This window comes from Hippopotamus amphibius, chromosome 9, assembly GCF_030028045.1.
Source record: "Hippopotamus amphibius kiboko isolate mHipAmp2 chromosome 9, mHipAmp2.hap2, whole genome shotgun sequence".
Lineage (NCBI taxonomy): Eukaryota > Metazoa > Chordata > Mammalia > Artiodactyla > Hippopotamidae > Hippopotamus > Hippopotamus amphibius.
The window spans coordinates 121,519,469-121,543,609 of NC_080194.1; the positions used below are offsets into that span (position 1 = coordinate 121,519,469).

General features: G+C 52.4%; 1 protein-coding gene across 4 annotated transcripts in view; it reads right to left on the reverse strand.

The window, feature by feature from the left end:
* Positions 1–4,188: 4,188 nt before the first annotated feature.
* Positions 4,189–24,141, reverse strand: part of LMF1 (lipase maturation factor 1) — a 97,145-nt gene continuing 77,192 nt past the window's right edge. The window contains exons 5-10 of one of the 4 annotated variants that reach the window (XR_009055465.1): positions 16,357–16,540; positions 15,802–15,955; positions 15,448–15,631; positions 14,651–14,763; positions 13,229–13,634; positions 4,189–12,129 (exon numbers count right to left, since the gene is read on the reverse strand). Coding sequence is in view for 3 of the 4 variants with exons in the window: in XM_057748861.1 (XP_057604844.1) it covers positions 13,292–13,634; positions 14,651–14,763; positions 15,448–15,631; positions 15,802–15,955; positions 16,357–16,540 (978 nt within the window). In the remaining variant the exon portion in view is untranslated. Of the gene's footprint in view, positions 12,130–12,933; positions 13,635–13,659; positions 14,245–14,650; positions 14,764–15,447; positions 15,632–15,801; positions 15,956–16,356; positions 16,541–24,141 lie in introns of those variants that run through there. The other 3 variants (XM_057748861.1, XM_057748863.1, XM_057748862.1) reach the window with 3 other exon arrangements.

The window sequence follows — 24,141 nt, forward strand, 5'->3', positions numbered from 1 at the left end:
GACCCCCCGGGCTCTGCGGACATTCCCATCCCAGAACTCAGGGACGATAGAGGAGGACCCCGTTGATAACTGTGTCCCACCAGCCGAGACCCTGCGACACCAGCAAACGTGGAAGGAGCTGGTTGGCTGTGTGCAGTGGAGGCTCGTGCCTGGGCCCACTGCTGCCACAGCTGCCCTAGGCGGGTTGGTCAGTGCAGTCTTACACCAGGTTGGGGGCTCCTGCAGGACCTGCCGCAGCTGTGAACAGGGGCCGGGGGTCCTGCAGGCAGACGGTATCTTCCTGGCACCATCCTGCCTCCTAAGAGGGGCATGTGGGCACTGCGCCACTGGGTGTCCTCTGGGAGGGGGTGGGGACAGGTCAGCGAGACTGCAGGTGTGGACACCCCTGGGATGTTGGACCTTCCCTTGGAAGAGCCACCTGAACCCGTGCATTCTGCGCTCCATGGAAGCTTGTTTCCACCTGCTTGGAGGCCAGTCCAACAGGGCAAATGCCCTTGGCCAGGGTGGGCCCAGTGTGGCCGCCTCCATTGTGGCCCATGGGGTGGAGGGTCAGGTCTGGTGGTCGCTCCTATTTCCAAAATATCTAGCTATTCACACAATTTATGTAATCGTGATGTTAGTATGAAATGTCCTGTACACAGCTGTTTACTTAAGATGGGCACGTATGCCTGTGTGCCTGCACGTGCATGTATGTGGTTGTGCCTGTGTTCACGTGTGTGCACACGTGTGTGGGGGGGCTCCATCAGCCTCCAACATAGGCCTTGCCAACTCTGCTGGCCTCTCTTTCTCTCCTAGGGTGAGGGTCTCTCCTCCCCAGGAAAGTCCATGGACGAGGAGGCCACCTGCAGCCTTGACCTGCAGTTCCAAACCCCAAATGCTCAGAAGCCACCTCAGATGTTTGGCAAGAACCAGAAGCCGGTCGGCCTGCCCTGCCTCTGTCTGGTTCTCCTGGTCCCTGTGGAAACCTCAACCATTGATGCTGATGCTGGGACTGCTCAGGTCCTGTGGCTGCACCTGGTTCCCTCTGAACCCCCACGCTGGGGCTGAGGGTAACAGATAAGGGACCAGGTGACCCGTGTCCCTGGCTCCTCATGGAGTTGGCCCATCCAGCACCCCGGGGAGGGTGACAGGCAAGGTTGGCATCCTAAGGGAAGGGAAGAACATTGCGATGGGTCCCCTCCCAGGTGGAGGTCCTTCCCATTCAGAGCAGAAGCCTCTTGGTCTGTTTCCCTCTGGCCTGTCCTTCTGATCCTTCCTCCCAGGAAGGGGCCTGTGGTTCCATGGTGCTTGTTATGTCAGTTCCTGGGGTTTTCCTGCCTGGAGCTGCTAGCAGTGGAAAGTGAGTGCCACCCACAGCCCCTCCCCTCGGTGCCAGGCAGCAGGAGCTCGAAGAGGCTGACCCTGGGCTGTGGGCCTGCTGGTACCTCCCCACATGGCCACCTGGTGACCTGCCATGCTGTCTGGGGAGGGGTTTGGCCCGTCCTCCCCAGGTGTCTCCCGTGAATGTCTGTCGCCCCTCATACCAAAATTTGCCTGTTTCCAGGGCACCGTGCCCCCGGGCAAGGGCGAGTGGTCTCAGTGGCTCCCAGCTGGGTGCAAAGGGCTCAGAGGGGCAGGTGGGGTAAAGGGTGCAGATTCATGGGGGGCCTTACATGAGCTGATGGGGTGGAGCCAGTCCCCAGATCAGAACCGTCCATCTCACTGCCCTGCACCCCTGACCCTCTTGGGTGGGGCTATTGCCCTGGGAGGTGCTTGCCCACCTTTCCCCAGGTTAGTGAGGAGGGTGCCGTGGGGGTCGCCCAGGCCACATGCTCTGCATGGCCAGATCTGGGTATGCGAGGCGCTCCTGGGTCCAGAGGTGCTGCTTCCTTCTCTAGTGTGTGGGTCTTGTGATCCCTGAAGCACAGGGCCATAACCTGGGGGGTTTAGGAGAATAGGAATGTCCCATTTCCCTGACTGAAGCCAGAAGTCAGAGGCTCCAGGGGCGGATCCTTCATGCCTCGTCCAACTTCTGGGGACCCTGGCATCCCTGGGTTGTGGCCATGTCACCATCTCTGCCTCTGTGGTCACACGGCCTCCCCTGTGCCTGTGTTTCTCTCTGGTGTGAGGATACCAGACATTGGTTTAGTGCCACCTAACCCAGCATCGCCTCCTTTTAACGGATCACATCTGCGAAGACCGTTTCCAAGGCCATGTTCTGAGGTTCTGGGTGGATGTGAATTCTGGGGACACTGTTCAGCCACCACTGCTGACCTGCAGGCCCTCCCTGGTGGAGCTGATGCCCCTGTGTGGAGACGGAGGAGCAGGGAGCACCAGGCCCAGGGACGCCCGTGCTGAGACCCCCAGTGAGTGATGTGCTGGGGGGGGCCGGGGAAGGCCTCTCGGGCAGATCTGTGCACTGAGACCCTGGGGGCGGGGGTCAGTGAGGGGTGGGCTCAGGGCACTGGGTCGACAAGAAACAGCTGGTGGGTGGTGGGAGGATGAGACTTGCTGGGGATCAGCCATTGTCTGGGGGCGTTGGCTGGGCCTGGTGCCCCCAGGACGGTGCATGATCTCTGAACGTGCTGTCCACTTGCACTGGACGCAAAAGTGAAAGGACCCGGTGGCCACGGTGCCCGATGGGGACGGTCAGACGGGACGGAGGGACAGCCCAGCCGGCGGCTTGCTCGGCGCCAGCCCTGCAGCTGCACGGCGGCCACAATGGACTGAGGGGCATTGATGGGGACACAGTTGGCCCCTGATAACTCGCTAATGGCGCTTCGTATTTTTTTCGTCTAGAAGAATTGTGTGAGTGTGAAGACCAGTGGGGAGATGGAGGCCACTTGATGAAGAGCCTTGAGCCCACCCCTTAAAGGAACAAGGCGCGTTTCTCCCGAGGCTCAGACAGCTGGCTCCTTCAGCTCCAGCCCGGGTCATTGAGATGCAAATGGGAGCCCGCGGGAGCGCAGCTGCTGGCTGGCGCTGAGGCCCTTGCCCCAGGTGCAGCCCCGCCGAGCCAGCGCCAGCGGGGGTGGTGATGCGGACGACCCTCCCAGGACAAATGGAACCCTGGACCCCGAACAGGAGGAAAGGCAGGTGAGAGGCATCATCTGGTTCTGCTTTCCTGACTTTCAGCCCCAAAGCAAGGTGTGTCTGCAGGTAGGTACGGGCCAATAGGGTGCCGCCAGCTCTGTCTCTGGAGGCTTTGTTAACTTGCTATGGTCCCTCGGGGTTCACACGGCAGCTTTAGAAAGAACCAAACTGCCCTGGACGGGAGGGAGAGCAGGTTTACAGGCTCAGGGAACAGAAGACCCCTCCGTAATGGGCAGGCAGCAGAGGGAAGGTGCGTCAGCCACAGATGAGATGTGGGAACCCCACCTGGAGTTGCATGGGCGCAGCACCTTCTTATGCGTCTCTGTGGAAAGTCAAACACCTAGCTCCGAACTCTTATAGTAAATACAGCGTAAAGGGTCTGACGGTGAAAACATCCTTCTGTCAAAAACGTTTTAATTGTGGATTGGAACACCTACAAAAGTCCACAAAATATGAGCTCAGAAAATGTTCACAACTGAATGTCAGTATAACTGTCCCCAGTGTGACCACAACCCTGCACTCAGCGCTGCTCGCCTGTGTCATGTTGTAAGTGAAGTTACATGGCGCATATTTGAGGGCAGTGAAATGTCCCGTCATGTCTATCTCTTCACTTCTGATGGGTGTTTGGGTCTTTAGTGAACAGTGCTGCTGTGACCTGTAGTGCACGCCTCCGGGGGACATATGTCCACGCTTCTGTTGTGGACACCCCAGGCATGGAGCTGCCAGGTCCTGGGCGTGCCAGGTCCTGGGCGTGTACAGCATCAACTTTAGTAGATGCTGCCAATCTTCGATTTTACCAGCATTTCCACTGCTCTATGGCTTCATCAACACTTGGCGTTGAAGGTCTTATTTATTTTAGCCTGCTTTAGTGATATTTCAGGGTTTCTTTGTTTTCTTTTCAAGACCAACTTGACTGAGGGGTGAGTGGTGGCGTGCCAGAGCTGGCTTGTACTGCCGCACAAGACCAACCATGTACACCCCTTCCCAGCTCTGTGCTGAGTGATATGGTGGAAGTATTTAGATCATGGAAATTAAAAAATACTGCAAAGCAGGGCTTTACTCAGAGTCAGTTGTAATTTACATAAAACAACAATGCACCTATTTTAAGTGTACAGCTTGATAGTTCTTTTTTTTAAATTTTTATTGGAGTATAGTTGCTTTACAATGTTGTGTTAGTTTATACTGTACAGCAAAGTGAATCAGCTATAGGTATACATATATCCCCTTTTTTGGATTTCCTTCCCACTTAGATCACCACAGAGCATTGAGTAGAGTTCCCTGTGCTATACAGTAGGTTTTCATTGTCAATTTTATACATAGTATCAATAGTGTATATATGTCAACCCCAATCTCCCAATTCATCTCTCCCCCACCCCGCCCACCTTGATGGTTTTTGACAAATGTGTACACAGAGGTACCTACTGCGCAATTAAGATATAGAACATTTCCAGCCCCCGCAAATATTCCCTTGTTCCAGTTCTCAGTCAATCCCTCCCCAACCCGGCTCCTGGTAACCACTGACCTGTTCTCTGTCCCTGTAGTTGAGACTTTTTCCTCCCTAGAGTGCTGTATAAATGGAATCATACAGTGTGTATTCTTTTGTTTCTGGATTCATTAGCTCAGCCTGTTTTTGAGGTTCAAATGTGTAGCAATAATTTGATCTCTTCGAACTCTTAGTTGCTGTGTGCAGGCTTCTCAGTGCAGTGGCTTCTATTGTGTAGCACAGGCTCTAGGCACGTGGGCGTCAGTAGTTGTGGCATACAGGCTCAATAGTTGTGGCTCACAGGCTCTAGAGCGCAGGCTCAGTAGTTATGGTGCATGGGCTTAGCTGCTCTGTGGCATGTGGGATCTTCCCGGACCAAGGATCAAGCCTGTGTCCCCTGCACTGGTGGGCAGATTCTTAACCACTGTGCCACCAGAGAAGCCCCTGTAGTAGTCTCTTATAATCCTTTGTATTTCTGCAGTTTTAGTTGTAATCTCTCATTTTTCATTTCTAATTTTATTGATTTGTGTCCTCTCCCCTTTTTTTCTTGATGAGTCTGGCTAAAGGTTTATCAATTTTGTTTATCTTCTCAAAGAACCAACTTTTAGTTTTATTCATCTTTGCTATTGTTTTCTTCATTTCTGTTTATTTCTTCTCTGATCTTTATGATTTCTTTCTACTAACTTGGGGTTTTCTTTGTTCTTCTTCTAGTTGCTTTAGGTGTAAGGTTAGATTGTTTGAGAATTTTCTTTTTTCTTGAGGTGGGCTCGAATTGCTATAAACTTCCCTCTTGGAACTGCTTTGCTGCATCCCATAGGTTTTGGATTGTCTTGTTTTCATTATCATTTGTTTCTAGGTATTTTAAAATTTCTTCTTTGATTTCTTCAGGGGTCTCTCAGTTATTTAGCAGTGCACTGTTTAGCTTCCATGTGTTTGTGTTTTTTACAGATTTTTTTTCCTGTAATTGGTTTCTAATCTCATAACATTGTAGTTGGAAAAGATGCTTGATATAGTTTCAATTTTCTTAACTTTTCCGAGGCTTGATTTGTGACCAAAGATGTGATCTATTGTGGAGAACATTCCATGTGCACTTGAGAAGAAAGTGTATTCTTCCACTTTCAGGTGGAATGTCCTATAAATATCAATTAAGTCTGTCTGGTCTGTTGTGTCATTTAAAGCTTGTGTTTCCTTATTTTCTGTCTGGGTGAGCTGTCTATTGGTGTAAGTGCGTTAAAGTCCCCTATTATTGTGTTACTGTTGATTTCCCATTTTACAGCTATTAGCATTTGCCGTGTGTATTGAGGTGCTCTTATGTTAGGTGCATAAATATTTATAATTGTTATGTTTTCTTCTTGAATTGATCCCTTGATCATTATGTAGTGTCTTTCCTTAGCTCTTGTAACAGTCTTTAAAGTCTATTTTATCTGATATGAATATTGCTACTTGTACAGATTTCTTGTGATTTCCATTTGCATGTAATACCTTTTTCCATCCCCTCACTTTCAGTCTGTATGTGTCCCTAGGTCTGAACTGGGTCTTTTGTAGACAGCATATATAAGGGTCTTGTTTTTGTATCCATTCAGCCAGTCTGTGTCTTTTGGTTGGAGCATTTAATCCATTTACATTCAAGGTGATTATCAATATGTATGTTCCTATTACCATTTTCTCAATTGATTTGGGTTTGTTTTGTGGGTCTTTTCCTTCTCTTGTGTTTCCCGCTTAGATAAGTTCCTTTAGCATTTGTTGTAAAGCTGGTTTGGTGGTGCTGAATTCTCCTAGCTTTTGCTTGTCTGTAAAGCTTTTCATTTCCCCATTAAATCTGAATGAGATCATTGCTGGGTAATCTTGGTTGTCGGTTTTTCCCTTTCATCACTTTAAATATATCCTGCCACCCCCTTCTGGCCTGTAGAGTTTCTGCTGAGAAATCAGTTGATAACCTTATGGGGATTCCCTTGTATGTTATTTGTTGCTTTTGTCTTGCTGCTTTTAATATTTTTTCTTTGAATTTAATTTTTGTTAGCTTGATTAATATGTGTCTTGGTGTGTTTCTCCTAAGGTTTATCCTGTATGGGACTCTCTGCACTTCCTGGATTTGGGTGGCTATTTCCTTTCCCATGTTAGGGAAGTTTTCATATCCTTCAAATATTTTCTCAGACCCTTTTTCTCTTCTTCTTCTGGGATCCCTGTAATTCAAATGTTGGTGTGTTTAATGTTGTCCCAGGGGTCTCTGAGATTGTCTTCAATTATTTTCATTCTTTTTTCTTTATTCTGCTCTGTGGCAGTTATTTCCACCATTTAATCTTCCAGCTCACTTATCCATTCTTCTACCTCAGTTGTTCTGCTACTGACTCCTTGAAGTGTATCCTTCATTTCAGTTATTGTGTTGTTCATCTCTGTTCTTTAGTTCTTCTAGATCTTTGTTAAACATTTCTTGTATTTTCTTGATCCATGCCTCCATTCTATTTCCAAGATTCTGGATCACCTTTACTATCATTGCTCTGAATTCTGTTTCAGATAGGTTGCCTATTTCTGCTTCATTTATTTTCTCGTTTTTACCTTGCTCATTCGTCTGTTAACATATTGTCATTTTATTTTTTCTTTGATGGGTGGGGCTTTATCCTGTCTTACTGATTGTTTGGCTTGAGGCGTCTAGCACTGGAGTTTGCAGGCAGTTGGGTAGAGCCAGGTCTTGGTGATGAGATAAGGACCTCCAGGAGGCCTCACTCTGATTAATATTCCCTGAGGTCTGAGGTTCTCTGTTAGTTTAGCAGTTTGGACTTGGCACTCCTACCACAGGAGCTCAGGCCTGAACCCTGGCCTGGGAGCCAAGATCCCACAAGCAGCATGGTGTGGCAAAACAAAAGAAAGAGCAGTACAATAACAAAGAATAAAAAATAAAATAAAATTAGAAAGATAAAAAGTGTATTAGGAAAAATAAAAATATAATTGAAACAACTAAAAGGTATAAACAGAATCACAAGAGAGAGAGAAAAAAAAAGGGAACAAGCCAAAAGGAGCAGAACAATAACAAAGTATAAAGAATAAAATAAAATTAGAAAAATAAAAGATTAGCAAAAATAAAAATACAAACAAATCAACAGCAAGGTAAAACAGAACCGCAACCTAAAAGAAGAAAAAAAGCTGGACAAGGCCTTGGGGCAGGGCCTAGGTGGAGCGATATTCAACTGTGGTTTGGGGCCTAGGCTTAGGACCTACCTGGCAGGCGAAAGGCAGCATGGCCTGAGGGGAGCCTCGGAGTGTGGAGTTCCAGAGTTTGGAGGGTTCCAGAGTTGGCAGGGTTTAGGCCTAGCATGGTTGGAGGGAGTCTTAGAGAGGGTCTCCGAGTGCCAGTATAGAGGTAGGGCCCGGTGGGGGTGCTGGGGTGGGCCTAAGGCTCTGTGATGCCACTTGGAGGGCAGAGGATCAGGCCTGGGAGCCCAACAGGCTCCCTGGTGCCCAAGTGGGTGGGGAATGTGCTGGCCACGCTCCCTTCCACTCCTGCACTCTCCTGAGGGTTCCCCTGGTACTGCTAAACCGTGGGTGAGCCCCACTGGATGTGGTAACTCCTCCCCTCCTCCAGCCACTGCTCAGGGGTGCCAGTCCCATAGGTCCAGCCTTTACTTTTGCTTCCCCTTCCCTCCCTCCCACTCTGTCAGGACCCACATGGCTGGAGGGGGCCTGGGTGGGCAGAGGATCAGGCCCTCAATCTCAGCAGGCTCCCTGGGGCCCAGGTGGGCAGGGGAAACACTGGCCATGCTCTCTTCTGATCCTCTGCCCTCCCACTTCCCCCTCCAGGTTTGGGATCCCTTCCTCTACCCCAGCTGTCCCTCAGGGGCACTGGTCACCTCCTGTCTTCACTTCTCCCCCTCCCCCACATCCTACCCAATTGCTGGGGCTTCCTCCCACCCCCTTAACTGTCTGTGGTCCCCCACCAGTGCCTGGTAGGTGCCTCTAGTTGAGGTGCACAAGCTCAGTAGTTGTGGCACACTGACTTAGTTGTCCCTCAGCATGTGGGATCTTAGTTCCACAGCCAGAGACTGAACCCGTGTCCCCTGCACTGGAAGGCAGATTCTTTACCACTGGACCACCAGGGAAGTCCCTGTACTAAGTTTTAATATCAGGAAGTGTGAATCTGTCAACTTTCTTCTTTTTCAAGATTGTTTTCATTATTTGGGGCCCGTTACAATTCTATATGGATGTGAGGATTGGCCTTTATATTTCTACAAAAAAGGCCATTGGAATTTTGATAGATATTTCATCTACTCTGTAGATACTGTTAGTATTGTCATCTTAACAATATTAAGTCATCAAATCCACAGAAATGGACACCTCTCACTTGGGTTTTGACTTCTTTCAGCAGTGCTTTGTACTTCTTAGCGTACAAGTCTCTCACCTCCTTGGTTAAATTTATTTTTAGGTATTTTATTCTTTTGGATGCTATTATAAGCAGCATTTTTTCCCTTAGTTTCTTTCTCAGATTGTTCATTGCAGGTTTATAAATATCTGATTTTTGTGTGTTGACCTTGTACCCTGCAACTTTGCTAAATTAGTTTATTAGCTCCAGTAGCATTTTCGTGGATCACTGGAATTTTCTATATATAGGATTTCATCATCTGTGAATATAGTTTTGCTTCTTCCAGTTTCAAAGCCTTTTAATTATTTTTCTTGACTAATTGCTCTTGCTAGACCTCAAGTACAATGTTGAATAGCAGTGGTGAAAATGGGCATCCTTGTCTTGATCATAGAGGGAAAGTTTTCAGTCTTTCATCACTGAGTATGATATTAACTGTGGGTTTTTCATAAATGTCTTTTATTATGTTGAGGAAGTTCCCTTCTATTCCTAGTTTTGAGTGGTTTTTATCATGAGAGAGTTGGATCTTTTTCAAATGATTTTTCTGCATCAACTGAGATGATCATTTTTTTTTTTTTTCCTGTCAGTGTGGTGTATTGCACTGATTGATTTTCTTATGTTGAACCACTGGCATTCCTGGGATAAATACCACTTGATCATGGCATATAATCCTCTTAATGTGCTGATATATTTGTTTTGCTAGTATTTTGTTGAGGATTTTTGTATCTTTGTTCATAAAGGATACTGTTGTCTTTGTCAGGCTTTGTTACCAGGGTAATACTGGCCTCACAGGATGAGTTAGGAAGTGTTCCCCCCTCTTCTAATTTTTTGGAAGAGTTTGGGAAGGACTGGTGTTAATTTTTCTTTAATTCTTGGGAGAGTTCAGTAACAAAGCCATCTGATGCAGTGCTTTTCTCTGCTGAGAGGTTTTGATTATTGATTCAATCTCCTTACTTGCTATATAGATTTCTTCAAATTTCTTATTTCTTCCTGAGTCACTTTAAACATTTTTTATGTCTTTAAGAATTTGTCCATTGTCTAGGTTACCTTATTTGTTGGCTACAATTATTCATACTGTTCTCTTGTAATCCTTTTTATGTCTATATGTTGGTAGTTGTGTCCCCACTTGACTTCTTTGATTTCAGTTACTTGTATCTTTTTGTCAGTCAGACTACAGTTCTATTTTGCTGATTACTTTAGGAGTTTTAAAGGTGGGTTTGCTGGCATGTGAATTCCACCTTACTCAGTGGCTTGGAACTGAATCCCTGAAGACAAACGTCCATGGTATCCTCAAGCTGCGGGATACAGGCTGGGGATGGACCCTGGGGAAAAGGCTATCATGATGCTAACTGAGCAAGGGAACCCCTTAGCAGAGGGATGCAACTGTCTCAGAATTGGAGGTATCCTTTCCACCAGAATCAGTTCACTTCTGAAAGGGGTGTTGATTCAGGGTGCTGGAGGCATGGGGGGTGAGTGAGGGGTGCTGGGAGTGGTAAACATGGTGATAAAATTCAAGGTAAAAGCCTGCCTCCCAAATCCATTCATCTGAACATTTAAATCCCCACCTCTGTTATTCGATTAAGAGGACATCACAATTTCTAGAATTCACGAAGCCCACAATGGTCAATAGAGCCTGCAGGTACAGCCACTTGTGTGTGTGGGGTCCTTAGCTGGTGTTCCTAGAAATCAGGAGGAGGAATAGAAAGAGATAAAGTCTGCAACCCAAGGAGACAGAAGGCAAACCTGAAAAGGTGGAAGGAAATAATAGAACGTATGTATGTGAAACAGAAAGTGGAAGAGGACAGTTGATGGAAGAAGACAAAGCTGGAGCTGAGAAGACTGAAGAGGACACGAGAGAAAAGCCCCGGATGAACATCAGGAGGGAGAAGAGCCTTACCCCACAGTGGGGACCCAGAAGTTGTGGGGGAATGCTGTGGACCGTGGAGAGAGGCAGCGAAGCTCTCCACGACTGCTCAGGTTTTCTGTGTCTTCATGGCCCATTCTAACAACTGGTAACATGCTTAAACTCAGCATACACTGATGTGGAGATCTTCCTGCTCTTGCAAAGCCACCAGGCCAGGAGTTTGCTGACCCTGTCCCCCCAGAGCCAGCGGCCTAAAGAGCGCACAGCACCAGGCCATCCCTGTGTGGATGCAGAAGCCCAGGGAGGGTTCTGATCTGACTAGGCTAAGAGGAGGGTGGGCCTGGCCTCAGCAGGCACGCAAGATGCACTGATCACCTCTGAGTGAAAATTTCTAGGCGAAGTGGAAGATGCCCCAGAGCCCCTTTGCTGGAGAGAGGCTGGTACTCACCGTCCTCACGGGGACAGTACCTGTGCCTGAGCCCCTCGTCCTGTCCTGAAGCAAGAGGGAGGTAGTGGGTCCTCCATGAGACAGGCTCCTGGATGAGCCTGCAGCTCTGGATGGGCCAACAGCCAGGCTCAGTGGGTTGCCCGAGCTCAGCCACTGCCCGGTGACTGGAGTCCTGAGTCCTATGTCCAGTCCTGGAGCAAGAGGGCCGAGTGCTGGTCCCTCCAGTTGGGAGAGTTGAGGGGGTGGGGGACTGGGGTACCCTCTGCAGCCCGTGGGGATCTGGCTGGGCCTGGGCGTCACTGCCATCACCAGGCAGGCCCCATTCAGATGTGTGACAGCCACAGGGGCAGAGTGCTCTGCAGGGGAGATGCCCCCAGATGGGCTGGGGGTCTCAGTGACGGCTGACTCGTCAGACAGTGATTTTCAAGGGGTGTTGGCTCGAGAGAGTGGGTAGGAAGAACAGATTTTAAATTTCCAGTCCCTTGGGAGGTCAGGGTGCCCTGGCCACGTCCTACTCACCCCTCTCCAGGACAGCTGCTCCTGAGAGTGGGCCACCCTCCTGTGGCCTGAGGAGATTCCTGCTGCCCCCTCCCCAGGAGCCTCAGACTGACTCCTGGTTTTAAAAGGTGAACACAGAACCCTGGCAGAGCAGCCTGAGCCTGACAGAGGGGCGAGCCAAGGCCCCACCTCGTGTCCTAGACCAACACCCCCCAACCCCCATCCCACCAGAACAGCCGACGGTACTGAAACTGCACAGAGGCAGCATCAGGTGGAGCAGATGTGAGTGTCTGAGCCCTTCTCTTTCATCAGGTCCACAGTGTCTCCAGCACGGAGGGGCCAGGCCAAGTCCCCCATCAGCCCAGGTGTGACCAGGAGCAGCCTGGGGTCCGGCAGAGGCAGAAGAGGAGGCCCTGAGAGACATGAGCACAGTGAGCTACCAGTGCAAAAGGCCTGTGGCCCAACATGGCTGGTGGGCATGCGGGATGGAGAGGACGGAGGGGAGTGGGTGGGGGTGACCTGGGAGGGTTTGGAGTGGAGGAGGGGTACCGTCTGGCTGTCCTTGACAGGGGAGTGTGGTCTCAGGACAGGCTTTGAAGCTGGGGCTGATGCTGTTTCTGACGGGTGGGCCCTGGAGGACCAGAGCCTGTGGGGGGTGAGCAGGTCTGGCAGTGTCCTTGGTTTGTTACAGGGCCATGTGCCCACCCTGCCTGGGAGGGTCACCTGGGACATCCCCTGGGGTGAGAGGATGCTGCCCTGTCCCAGGAGGGATGGTTGCCTGCCCCCCCCCCCCCCCCAAAGTGATGGGCTCAGAGCCTCCTGTGTTACTCTTGCCATCAGCTCTAGACCTGGCCCCACCCAACCTGCAGGTCTAAGAACTGCCTCCTATGCATGTCCTGTGGAGGGGGGGGGGTCCCAGAAGCCTTGGGGGGCATGGCTGAACCAAGGCTCAGAGAGGAGCCCACACTAGGGGATTTTGAGCCCTGCGTGGCGGTAAGCCCAGAGTGTGGTGGGAAGGGCTGACGGGGCGGGGACCCACCATGGCTCCTGGCAGGGAGGCCACCCGTGGTTCTGGGGCTGGAGGGCCACCCCGAGCCAAGACACAGCATCTCCTCAGGCCCCCTGCCCATGCTGGGCCCCACAGAGGCACCCCTGGTGCCCCCACCCATTGGCAGGGTCCCCAGGACAGCCCCCCCCCCCCTCGCCCCGGGAAGGACTGCAGGCCGGTGGTAGCTCCACGTGGCTGCCGTGGGCAGACTTGCTGGCTCCAGGCTCCTTGTCTGAGGCCCTGTCTGTCTTGAGACAGACACAGGGCGCCTGTCTGCCTGTGAGCAGGAACACGGCCTCTCTGTTGGCACCTGGGCCAGCCAGGCCCCCAGGCGGGTGGGGGTGCTCCACACAGACCAAGCCTGTGCCCACCTCAGCCTGGCCTGAACCACCGCGTTTCTGTTGGGACCCTCTGCAGTGCAGCAGGCGCCTTGGACGTCTGGGGGTGGGCAGGTGTCCACTCACATCTGACATCAGGCTGTAGAGGTTCTGGGCTGCAGTCCAGGAGGGTCGCCAAGCAACACACCATTAACCCAGTTCAACCTGCAGTGAGCTGGCCTCAGAATCGCTGCCCTGCGGACGCCAGCACCCAGGCCAGGCCTGACCCCTCTGCGGTCCCATTCCCCACCCCGACCCCAGGTCAGGGAGCAGGAGGCTCCAAGCGAGACTGGGCGACATGGTCACAAAGGAGGGGCGGAGGCACCTTGCGCAGGGCCGGTGGGGGCGGCCCACCCAAGGAGGACAGAGGTCCTCTGTCCACACCTCTGGGTGCTGGTCACTGTGGAGAAGAGCGTGTGTGGGCGCGTGCAGGTTCTGAGGAGGGAGCCCCGGCTTCTCCCTTGCACAGGTCCCTCCTGGACGCGGTAGGGACCTGCTCGGGAAAGCAGAGAGGAGAGGCAGGGTTTTCTCTTGGTCACACTGGGCACACGATGGGGCTCGGCCAAGTACCCAGAGTGGGTGCTGGTGGGCACAGCTGGGGTTGGGTCAGAGGCTGCGCGGGCAGGTGGTCCTGGGACAGACCAGAGCTGGGAGCAACATCAGGACGCTGGTGTCGGGGGGGCCTGGTGACAAGGGGCATGACGAGGGGGGTCGGGCCAGGGCTTTCTGGGGATTCCATAGCAAAGAGACTTGGGAACCATGGGGACTGACGGTGGGGAGACAGGAAAGCACAGACGACCCGCCAGGACCCCGGCAGCCCCTCCTCTGCAGGTCTGCGTCCCAGGATGTCTTTGTGGAGACCCCACTCAGAGCAGCCAGCCCACAGTCTTCCCACTTTATTTCTCGGGGCACAAGCCCTGGGCCGCCTCTATTCGGGTTCGGGGTATGGCCACTCCCGTGACCTGAAGTAGTCCTTCAGGTCCTGGAGGCTGAGTGGGGGGAAGTAGGGGCCGAGCCTCTTCCGGATCCACCACTTGCCCTCGGCGGCGTGCCTGCCCCCAGGGCGGCTAAACTTGTACCGGTAGTGTTCTCCCCGGACCCACCTGCAAGGTGAGGGCAGCGTGGTCAGCCTCTGCCCCCCAGACAGCCCTGGGCTCAGGGATGGAGGGCTGTGTGACCGGGCCAGGAGTCCTCAGAGGGAGAGGCCACCCAGAGGAAGCCAGAGAGCCCTGAGGAGACCCTGGCACCACCCGGTCCCCGACCAGATGATGGTGGGGCAGCTGGGGCTCTGGAGCTGGGAGGGCCGAGTGGTCAGAGCCCATTGGACTGAGCCCTGCGTCCTTTCAGCGGGCGAGTGGTACCCGAGGCCTGTGGGCGGTTGGGTCTGGGCATGTTTCCAGGGGTCGGGCCTGGCCCCTACAGCAGAGCCCTGCATTTGGGGGAGAAGCCCTGAGAGGCAGCTGAGGCTGCAGTTGGGGGGCGGGACCCCGTCCGGGAGAGGAGTCTAACCTGGGGGGTGCCCTGCCCGCGAAGGGGTTGAGAGCCAGCAGCGACAGGACCTGGACATCGTTGGCCAGGAGCTTGCCCGCCAGGTGGATGATCCACTCATTGTGCTCGTAGGTCTGGGGGTGAGAAGAGGATGCGGCACTCGGGCAGCCGAAGCTGCCGCTGGGTCCTCGGTGCGCCCCTTGGATGTGTGTTTTCTGCCCCCTCTCTCCTGATGGCCCCACCCGGCCACCCTGCCCTCAGTCTGCTGTCCCGGGGGCATCTGACTCAAGTGTGGTCGGCAGTCAGCCTCTCTGGCATGGGGGCTGTCCTGGGGGCCTGCACCCCATTTCTTTGGTTTGGGGCCACCTCCTTCCTGTTCCTGTTGGCCCCTGGCCCTGCTGGCTCTCCTGGGCACCCTTGCTGCTCTGCTGTCCTCAGGGACCTGGATGGAGGAGGGCTGGGACTGACGGTCCCAGCTCACCTGCCGGCTTTGTCACCTGCCAGCCCAGGGATCTTGGGCAAGAGACCTAGCTCCCCAGAGACTGTCCTCCAGGCAAGGTGGGACGGCAACAGAGCTGCAGGCTGGCTCTGGCCTGAGCAAAGGTTCTGTGCCCACCGGCTGCCCCAGTGTTGGCCACGCCTGCCTCGGCCCCTGAGGTGGAAGTGCTCTGTGAGGCCAGCTGTGAGGCCTGGCCCTGGGCACCAGCAGATCCCTCTGTGAGGGCCGTGCTGGGAGCCTGGGAAGGTTCCCTGCAGGCCACGCTTCAGCAAGGGATGCCTGTCCGTGTCAGTGGGGCCTCCCGCACCAAGGGCCTCACCTGGAAGGCGGCGAACCACATGAGCCAGTCTAGGCGGTGGTGGTATGGGGAGATGAGGCACGGCTGCCGCCTTAGGTCGCCAGGCTTGCACTTGAACTCGTAGTCCTCCCACTTGGCATCCGGTGCGCTGGCATTGGGGCTGGCTGTACCCTGCAGGATGATCTCTGTGCGCTCCTTGGTGATGCTGGGGATGGGAGGAGACCAGTCAGGGCCACGTCTCCCCACCCGGACTGGTCTCCCCCATCCCCAGCATCCTCCCCAACCTGAGCAGACCAGGGAGAGGCCAGGGGGCTGCAGATGGGGGCTAGCTCACTTGCTCGTCTACCCCCTGGGGTCATGGCGGCCCTGAGGTACCTGCCGAAGGCCCCGTATGTGTTGACAATCCGGAGAGGGTTGAAGGAGCTATTCATGACCTGCCGGGGGCTCAGCAAGTTGAGGACCACGGGGACGCTGAGCCAGGCGACCAGGACGCCCAGTGCCAGGTTGACGGTGCGCCGCGCCACGCTGCCTGCGGGAGGGGTGACAGGGGGTGGGCTCCTGCCCCCAGGCCTGGCTTCTGTGCGGCTCCTCTGGCCCACGGAGACTGAGGGAGGTGCTGCTGCCCCTACCACAGCCTCCTTCTCCCTGAACCAAGGATGCCTTCCAGGGCTCATGTGGAAACGTGACAGCTCCCTCTCAGGCCCCCAGCTGTCCTGGGTCCCAGGACAGAGCAGCAGCGTCTGAGGTCACTGTGCCTCCCTTCCAGGGGACCAAGACACACCATCCATACCAAGCAGACTGGAGTGACCCTGCCCAGGCATGGAGATGCTGCCCTGTCTCCCAGGCCACTGGGGTGGGCATAGGGCCGGGCACCATCGACTCGAGACCACCCAGGCTGCCCACCCATGTCCGCCTTCAGGTGTCACCCACCACGTGTCCACGGGGCCCTAGCCCCTCGAGCTTCCTCCTCCTGCATCTTCAGGACTTGGTCCTTGAGGCGGCCAGGCCCCAAGGGAAACAGGAAGCCCAGAGTGGCGTCGTCGAAGCAGGCGATGCTGGGCACGATGGTCAGCCAGTTCAGGAAGCTCAGGTTCCCGCTGATGATGAGGACCACCTGGGGGGAGGAGAGACCCGTCCAGCTGCCGCGTTTCACACGCTCCACAGCGATGCACACCAGAGGCACGGGTGTCCCATCCTTCCCAGCAGCCTGTGCTGATCCCCAGGTGCCCGGGATGCCGCAACGCCCCCCCCCCGCCCCATGGACCCTCTCAGACCAGGCCTGGGGATGTCCACGTCCTAAATGATCTCAGAGGCAGACTCTACCCAGTGCCTCTGGTGAGGACCCTGCCTGGAGGCCACAGCCAAGGCTGCCAGAGTTCTGAGCTACATAGCCAGGAGATGACAAGTTTGTGTTTGTGGCAATTGTCATGGTGACTGTTGATCACCAACTGTTGATTAACTGTTAATTAACAACTGTTAATCACCAACAACGAGCCCCAGGACTCCAGCTGACTGGTCAGTGGTGCACCCATGTCGGGGCCAGGACCAGCCCCATGGCCTGTGCAGCACGTGTCCCTCACAGGGGTAGGGGTGGGGGCTCAGGACAGGCCAAGGTAAGGGCGTCTGGACGGGGCTCCTGCTGCTCTCCCAGATCAGGACTGGGGAGGACACTGGTGCTTGTATGTCACTCTGTGCCGGAGTGACCATGCATGAGGCCGACTCTGGGCCTGGGCTTCCACCAGGACAGACGTGGAGGGTCCTGGCAGCCGGCACGGTCGACCTGCGCTCGGATGTGGCTTAGATAAAGCCCGTCTTCCTGAACCTCCCCGCAGCTGTCTGCTGGGCGGCTGGCCACTGCCCCTCCTCAGAGGCCTCGATGGGCCCGGCTGGATCTGCTGAGGGGCCGGGGGAGCCTGAATGACACAGGGTTCAGGAAGCACAAACGTGCTCGGTCCTGCTGGGCTTGTTGCCACAGACTTGGCACTAATCAGATGACCCGTAAGAACTCGGGTCACCATGTGCTGCAACTAAGAAGCCCACCTGCCGCCACTAAGACCCGGCGCAACCAAATAAATAAAAAGAACTAAGGTCATGGTGTGAGCAATAGTGGGGGGGGGGGTGGGGGGAAGCACACGCCCACTCACCCAGCCTGTCCTCCCATCATGTCACCAGTGTCCTGGAGCTGCCTCCCAGCCAGAACTTCTGGAAAGCTCTTTCTAGTAACTGCACATTTGTAAGTTGTTTTAGTGACGTGAAAATGGCACCTTCTGCCTGATTTTGACCATGTTGTCAAGGGTGCAGGCAGGACTGGGGAGTGGGTGGTCTTCACGTGAGGGAAGAAGAGGCGGCAGGGTTCAGGCCCCACCCTCCCCACCAGGCACCAGGCCCTCCTAGAGCAAAGGTGGAACGGGCTGAGAGTGGACCCACCCACCCTCCAGGCAGATACCTCTGATCGCAGAGTCCCAGGGACCCCCATGCCAGCTGCACACAGAGCTTCCCACAGGCTGCACAAATGCAGGTGAGGTGATTCCAGGTGACGACAGTGGGAGGGCAGGCTGGAGGCTGGGGAGGGCAAGAGGCACAGCCCAGGGCTCCTGGGGTTCGGTCTGGGACACCCCCACGCCTCTCTGAGCTGGAAGTCCTGGCAGAGCCTGGAGCCAGTCCTCCATCAGGCATACGACTGCCAGCTGCAGCCTTTTCATTTTCATTAAGCAGTTTTCAAAGAAATGACGTTTACATTTTCAGGAAGTCCAAGTTATCAATTTAAAAAAACCTTACAATCCTGCTTTTTGTGCTCCATCTAAGAAATCTTTTCTCCTCCAAGGATGTAAAGATCTTCTAAAAGTTTTACAGGTCTATCATGTTTAGGTCTCATATCCTTTTCGAATTAGTTTTTTATGAAAGGAGTGAGGTAAGGGTCACACCAGCTGGCTCTGGTCTAGGCACTGCCCCTGAGGTGGGAGGTGGGGGTAAGACTCGGGAGGGAGCAGGGCCTCTGGGATGACAGGTCTTGGGTGCTAGGTGGTGAGAGCACAGGGGTTCACGGTGGACATACCTCAGAAAAGAGAAAACAAGACACCAGGAGCCGCAGGTCAGCAAAGCAGAAGGAAATGGGGACCAGCACCACCAGCAGATAAACCCATAACGAAAATGGTGCAGTCACCACAGTGACGAGAAGGAGAATTTCAATTGTCCAACCAAATGGACACAGTTCTGCAAAAAAAGACCCAAATAAGCAGACAGCTCCCAAGTAGCAGAACAGCTGTGTCTCTGTCCAGGTCACTCAGAATGCGTGTCTGCCAGGGCCCTGCAGGCCTCCCTGCACAGAAGCTGACAGGCTGGAGCCGTGTGGGGGCATCGAGGAAGGAGGTGAGACCACAGATCCAGGCTGGGGGCCCTGTGGCCACACGAGACTCAGCTGACACCCAGCCCCTCGATTTCTGATTCATAATTAATGCTGGGTCTTGATCCCAGTGACTGGGGAGAACGTGGGGTGACAGATGCCAGCCTGACAAGGGTCTGGAGAGAAGAGCTAGGCTTTCAATGGGTCAGTTTTATAGATCATGACGAAGTTTTACAGCGTGTGACGGGAGATGTTGTGGATTCACGGCTCTTCCTGGATTAATTTGGAAAACTAGCTTTCCTGGTTCTGAGCCCCCAAATAATTATATCTTATTCTTCACCATCTAAGATGTTAACAAACCCCTGTGCCCAAAATGGCCCTGCCTGCCCCCGCCCTGGGCCGGCGGTCTCTCCAGAGAAACCCAGACAAGACCCTGCTAATTTGAAGGACCCCAATTAGTGAACAGCATCTATTCATCTACACCCTCACGTGTAACATGCACAGTGTTAAAACCCAAACAGGTGAAAAGTGGAATGAATGATGCTGAAGTCTGAGTTAGTGATTCAGACGACTGATTTGAGAAATGCTTCCAGAATGTGGTGCAGAAACTGGAGAACCTTTGAGGAAATGACACAGATTCAGCAGAGTCTATGGCCACACGATTGACTTTCCCGGACGAGAATGATGTGAAAATAGTCTCAGCACTTGAGGCAGAAGGAGGCCCGGGCCTCGGGGGATGAGGGTTATAAGACCAGTTACTGAGCGAGACCTGGGCCATGTGTTCTGGCCATTTCTCATTTCCAAGGATGAATCATAAGCATTTAGACTGAAAAATGCAAAAATTGAGAAGAAAAGGAAAGAAAAGTGAGGAAGGTGGCCCAAGGAGGTGGGACCCTCAGAGTGGTCGCCACTCACCTCCACGAACAAGAGAGGGAGGTGGGCAGCAGCGGGAACATAAAAAAGGACGATCAGGACGCAGCGGCTGGGCCTGGCCCCAACCGAGAGCTGAGCTGAGCACGAGGCCCAGTGTTGCCCCAGGACCTGCCGCTCCCATAAAGGACGAGGACTAGGACGGAGAGCGAGGCCCAGGGACGACCCACTCGGTGCCTGTTTCCTCCCACATCTCCTCCCGCCAAGGCGCGCACTTCCTTTTGCTCTGCTAAGCTGTTTCCCAGGGCTGCACCTTCCCCTACCGCTGCCTCCTTTACCCACAGAAGCAGGGCTGCCCCTTGGGGCCTAGGTCCATGGCCACCCTGCCTCATCGGTCAGTGGCCTTCCACTGCTCTGACCTCAAGGCTAAAACTCCACCAGCGACTCCTCCTTCAGGCCAAGAGGGAGGAATTGGTGCTGGACTCTCTACACAAACAACTGCATTTCAAACTGACTCTCTGAGACATAGGCCTGGGCACCGAGGGAGGGCAGGGCAGAGCCTGAAGCCAGGAGCTCCAGGGGCTGGCTCGCCACATGGGCGTGGGTCCCACTGGGGCCCCGAGACTGCTAAGATCACAGGGCAGGACCTCCATGAGGACAGGGAAAGTGCACGACCGAGGCTGTGCCATCACTGAGCTCATGCAGGTCTGGAGCACCTTCGAGTTCTGCGAACCTGCGTGGAGAGCCAGGCTGAGGCCCAGTCCTGTGGAGCTAGGCTGGCCCTGCAGGGAAAGCGCGTACAGACTTGCCCAGGAGGCTCTGAAGGGGACTTGCAAGGGTGTTAGCTGCTGTCAGGAGAGAATCGACATCACCAGCGTTCAGCACCCAATCAGACTTCGGCGGGAAGTAGCCTGCAAGGCACGAGCAGAGACAAAACAGGCCGGGGGCAGAGTCAGAAGCCAGAGGTGGCGTGAAGCCAGTAGATGAGAATGTGAAAACAAAGGGGTTTAAAAGAAAACGCTGTTGTAAGTAAGAGAAATATGAAAAGCCCAAAGAAGAACCAGATGGCTTTTTGACAGTTTAAAAGGTAATACTAAAGTAGCAGGATACAAAATTAATGCACAGAAATCTCTTGCATTCCTATATACTAACAATGAAAGAACAGAAAAAGAAATTAAGGACACTCTTCCATTTACCATTGCAACAAAAAGAATAAAATACCTAGGAATAAATTTGCCTAAGGAGGCCAAAGACCTGTATGCAGAAAACTATAAGACACTCATGAAAGAAATCAAAGACGATACAAACAGATGGAGGGACATACCATGTGCTTGGATTGGAAGAATCAATATTGTGAAAAACTTTTTTTTTTAAATTTTATTTATTTATTATTTTTTTGGGGTACACCAAGTTCAATCATCTGTTTTTATACACATATCCCCGTATTCCCTCCCTTCCTTGACTCCCCCCGCCTCGAGTCCCCCCCACCCTCCCCGCCCCAGTCCTCTAAGGCATCTTCCATCCTCGAGTTGGACTCCCTTTGTTATACAACAACTTCCCACAGACTATCTATTTTACAGTTGGTAGTATATATATGTCTGTGCTACTCTCTCGCTCGCTTCGTCTCAGCTTCCCCTTCACCCCCCGCCCCCTCCCAAACCTCGAGTTCTCCAGTCCATTCTCTGAAAATGACTATCTTACCCAAAGCAATTTACAGATTCAACGCAATCCCTATCAAATTACCAACGGCATTTTTCACAGAACTAGAATAAGAAATCTTACGATTTGTACAGAAACGCAAAAGACCCCGAATAGCCAAAGCACTCTTGAGAAGGGAAGATGGAGTTGGTGGAATTAGGATTCCTGACTTCAAACTATACTATAAGGCCACAGTGATCAAGACAGTATGGTACTGGCACAAAAATAGAAAGGAAGATCAATGGAACAGAATAGAGAACTCAGAGATAAACCCAAGCACATATGGGCAGCTTATCTTTGACAAAGGAGGCAAGAATATACAATGGAAAAAAGACAGCCTCTTCAATAAGTGGTGCTGGGAAAATTGGACAGCTACATGTAAAAGAATGAAATTAGAACACTTCCTAACACCATACACAAAAATAAACTCAAAATGGATTAAAGACCTAAATGTAAGGCCAGATACTATAAAACTCCTAGAAGAAAACATAGGCAGAACACTCTATGACATACATCAAAGCAAGATCCTTTTTGACCCACCTCCTAGAATAATGGAAATAAAATCAAGAATAAACAAATGGGACCTAATGAAACTTAAAAGCTTTTGCACAGCGAAAGAAACCATAAACAAGACAAGAAGACAACCCTCAGAATGGGAGAAAATACTTGCCAACGAAGCAACAAAGGATTAATCTCCAAAATATACAAGCAGCTCATACAGCTTCATACCAAAAAAGCAAATAACCCAATCCACAAATGGGCAGAAGACCTAAATAGACATTTCTCCAAAGAAGACATACAGATGGCCAACAAACACATGAAAAGATGCTCAACATCACTAATTATTAGAGAAATGCAGGTCAAAGCCACAATGAGGTATCACCTCATACTGGTCAGAATGGCCATCATCAAAAAAATCTAGAGACAATAAATGTTGGAGAGGGTGTGGAAAAAAGGGAACTCTCCTGCACTGTTGGTGGGAATGTAAGCTGGTACAGCCACTATGGAAAACAGTTTGGAGGTTCCTTAAAAAACTAAAAATAGAACTACCATATGACCCAGTAATCCCACTACTGGGCATATACCCAGAGAAAACCATGATCCAAAAAGAAACAAGTAGCATAATGTTCTCTGCAGAACTATTTACAACAGCCAGGACATGGAAGCAGCCTAAATGCCCATCAACAGATGAATGGCGGACTCCTTACCACTGCGCCACCTAGGAAGTCCGCAAAGGGATTTTCTTTACTTGAGGAGGCACTGTTAGTTTTGGGGGCACAGGACTGGAACATACAATGGTACACAAAGGTTGCAGCAGCCATTCAGAATGCAATCCAGTGCTACCATGTCATCTATGACGAGAAAAAAAGAGCTACTACCCAGACATCACTGGATTGTTTTTTCAAGAGGGTAGATAGAATGAACCCAGCAAGGAACTGGAACCTGTGCCATCAACGTCAGGCGTGAGTGAAACTGCAGCTTGCCCTCCGTCGCCTATTGCTGACACTCCTTCAGCTCTACCATCTCCCACCTCCTCTCCCTCCTTCAGTCAGGAACTCTTCTTGCCTGTTCATTTGATGCCGGCCCCTGTATGCCAGCTGTTGTACTGGACTACTGTACTTTTCAAAGTACTGTACTATAAGATTAAAAACATTTATTTTTTGTTTGTTTTTATGTATTATTTGTGTGAAAAGTATTATAAACCTATTACAATACAGTACTATATAGCCAATTGTGTTAGTTGGGTACCTAGGCTAACTACTGGACTTCCTAACAAATTGGACTTACAAAGTGCTCTCACAACAGAACTTGTTAGTATGTAGGAGACTTACTGTATACAAAACAGATAGTTTACTAGAGAGGCTTTTGACAAAACTGACACTGTAAAGGAAAAAGTCAGTGAATGTGAGGCCAGAGCAACAGGAACTTTGTAAAGTGAAGCACAGGGAGAAGCAAAGCTGAGCAGGGCCCTGGCAGCCGCTTAGGGCCTGGGGGACAGAACCGAAGAGGGGCAGACACAACATGAAAAAAATTCTCCTTGTAGATGAGAACTACAAATGCAGAAATCACAGACGCCTAAGAAACTCAAACAGGATAAACTCAAAGAAAGCCACACCTAAGGCACATCAAATCAAATTCCTAAAAAACTGTGAAAAAGAGAAAAATTGTAGAAGCAGCCAGAGGGGAAAAGTTGCAGACAGAGGAGTGGGGCTATGCGTCCCACAGACTCCCCAGCAGAGGTGCTGCAGGCAGAGACCACAGATGGCTGAAGGGAAGACATTCACCAGCTGCCTCTGCTAAGAAATGTTAGAAAACAAAATGAAACATCTCTCGGGCAGAAGGAAGACGGCTGGGATGCACACACAGGAGGGCAGGGCCTGGAAACCATAAGCCTGTGGGCGAACGTTCAACACAGATAACCAGCTGTTTAAATGAAGAGTCACGGGGGCGTGGCTGCAGTTGTTTGACTGATGGCTGCAAAGACTTAACAGCGAATGAGAATGTGTGGTGGTGGCCGGGCACACGCTCTCATGGTGGGAAGACCCCACACAGGACCAGGAGGGGCCCATGGGGGTCCTTTCCTTCCCTTGTTTCTGTTCCAAACCATAGTTATTTTCCAAAATGAGTGTCATCAGGGGGACTCTTGGCGCCTCTGGACCTGTGAGGGCCACACCCCAGAGGCGTGGGTGCAAGGCCTTGGCCAGTGCGGCTCCCACAGCGCTGACGCTGCACAGGCTGCCCCTGGCCTTGGTGTGGGACCTTGTCTTCTTGCTGACTGTAGCTCAAGCTCTCCTGGAAGAACA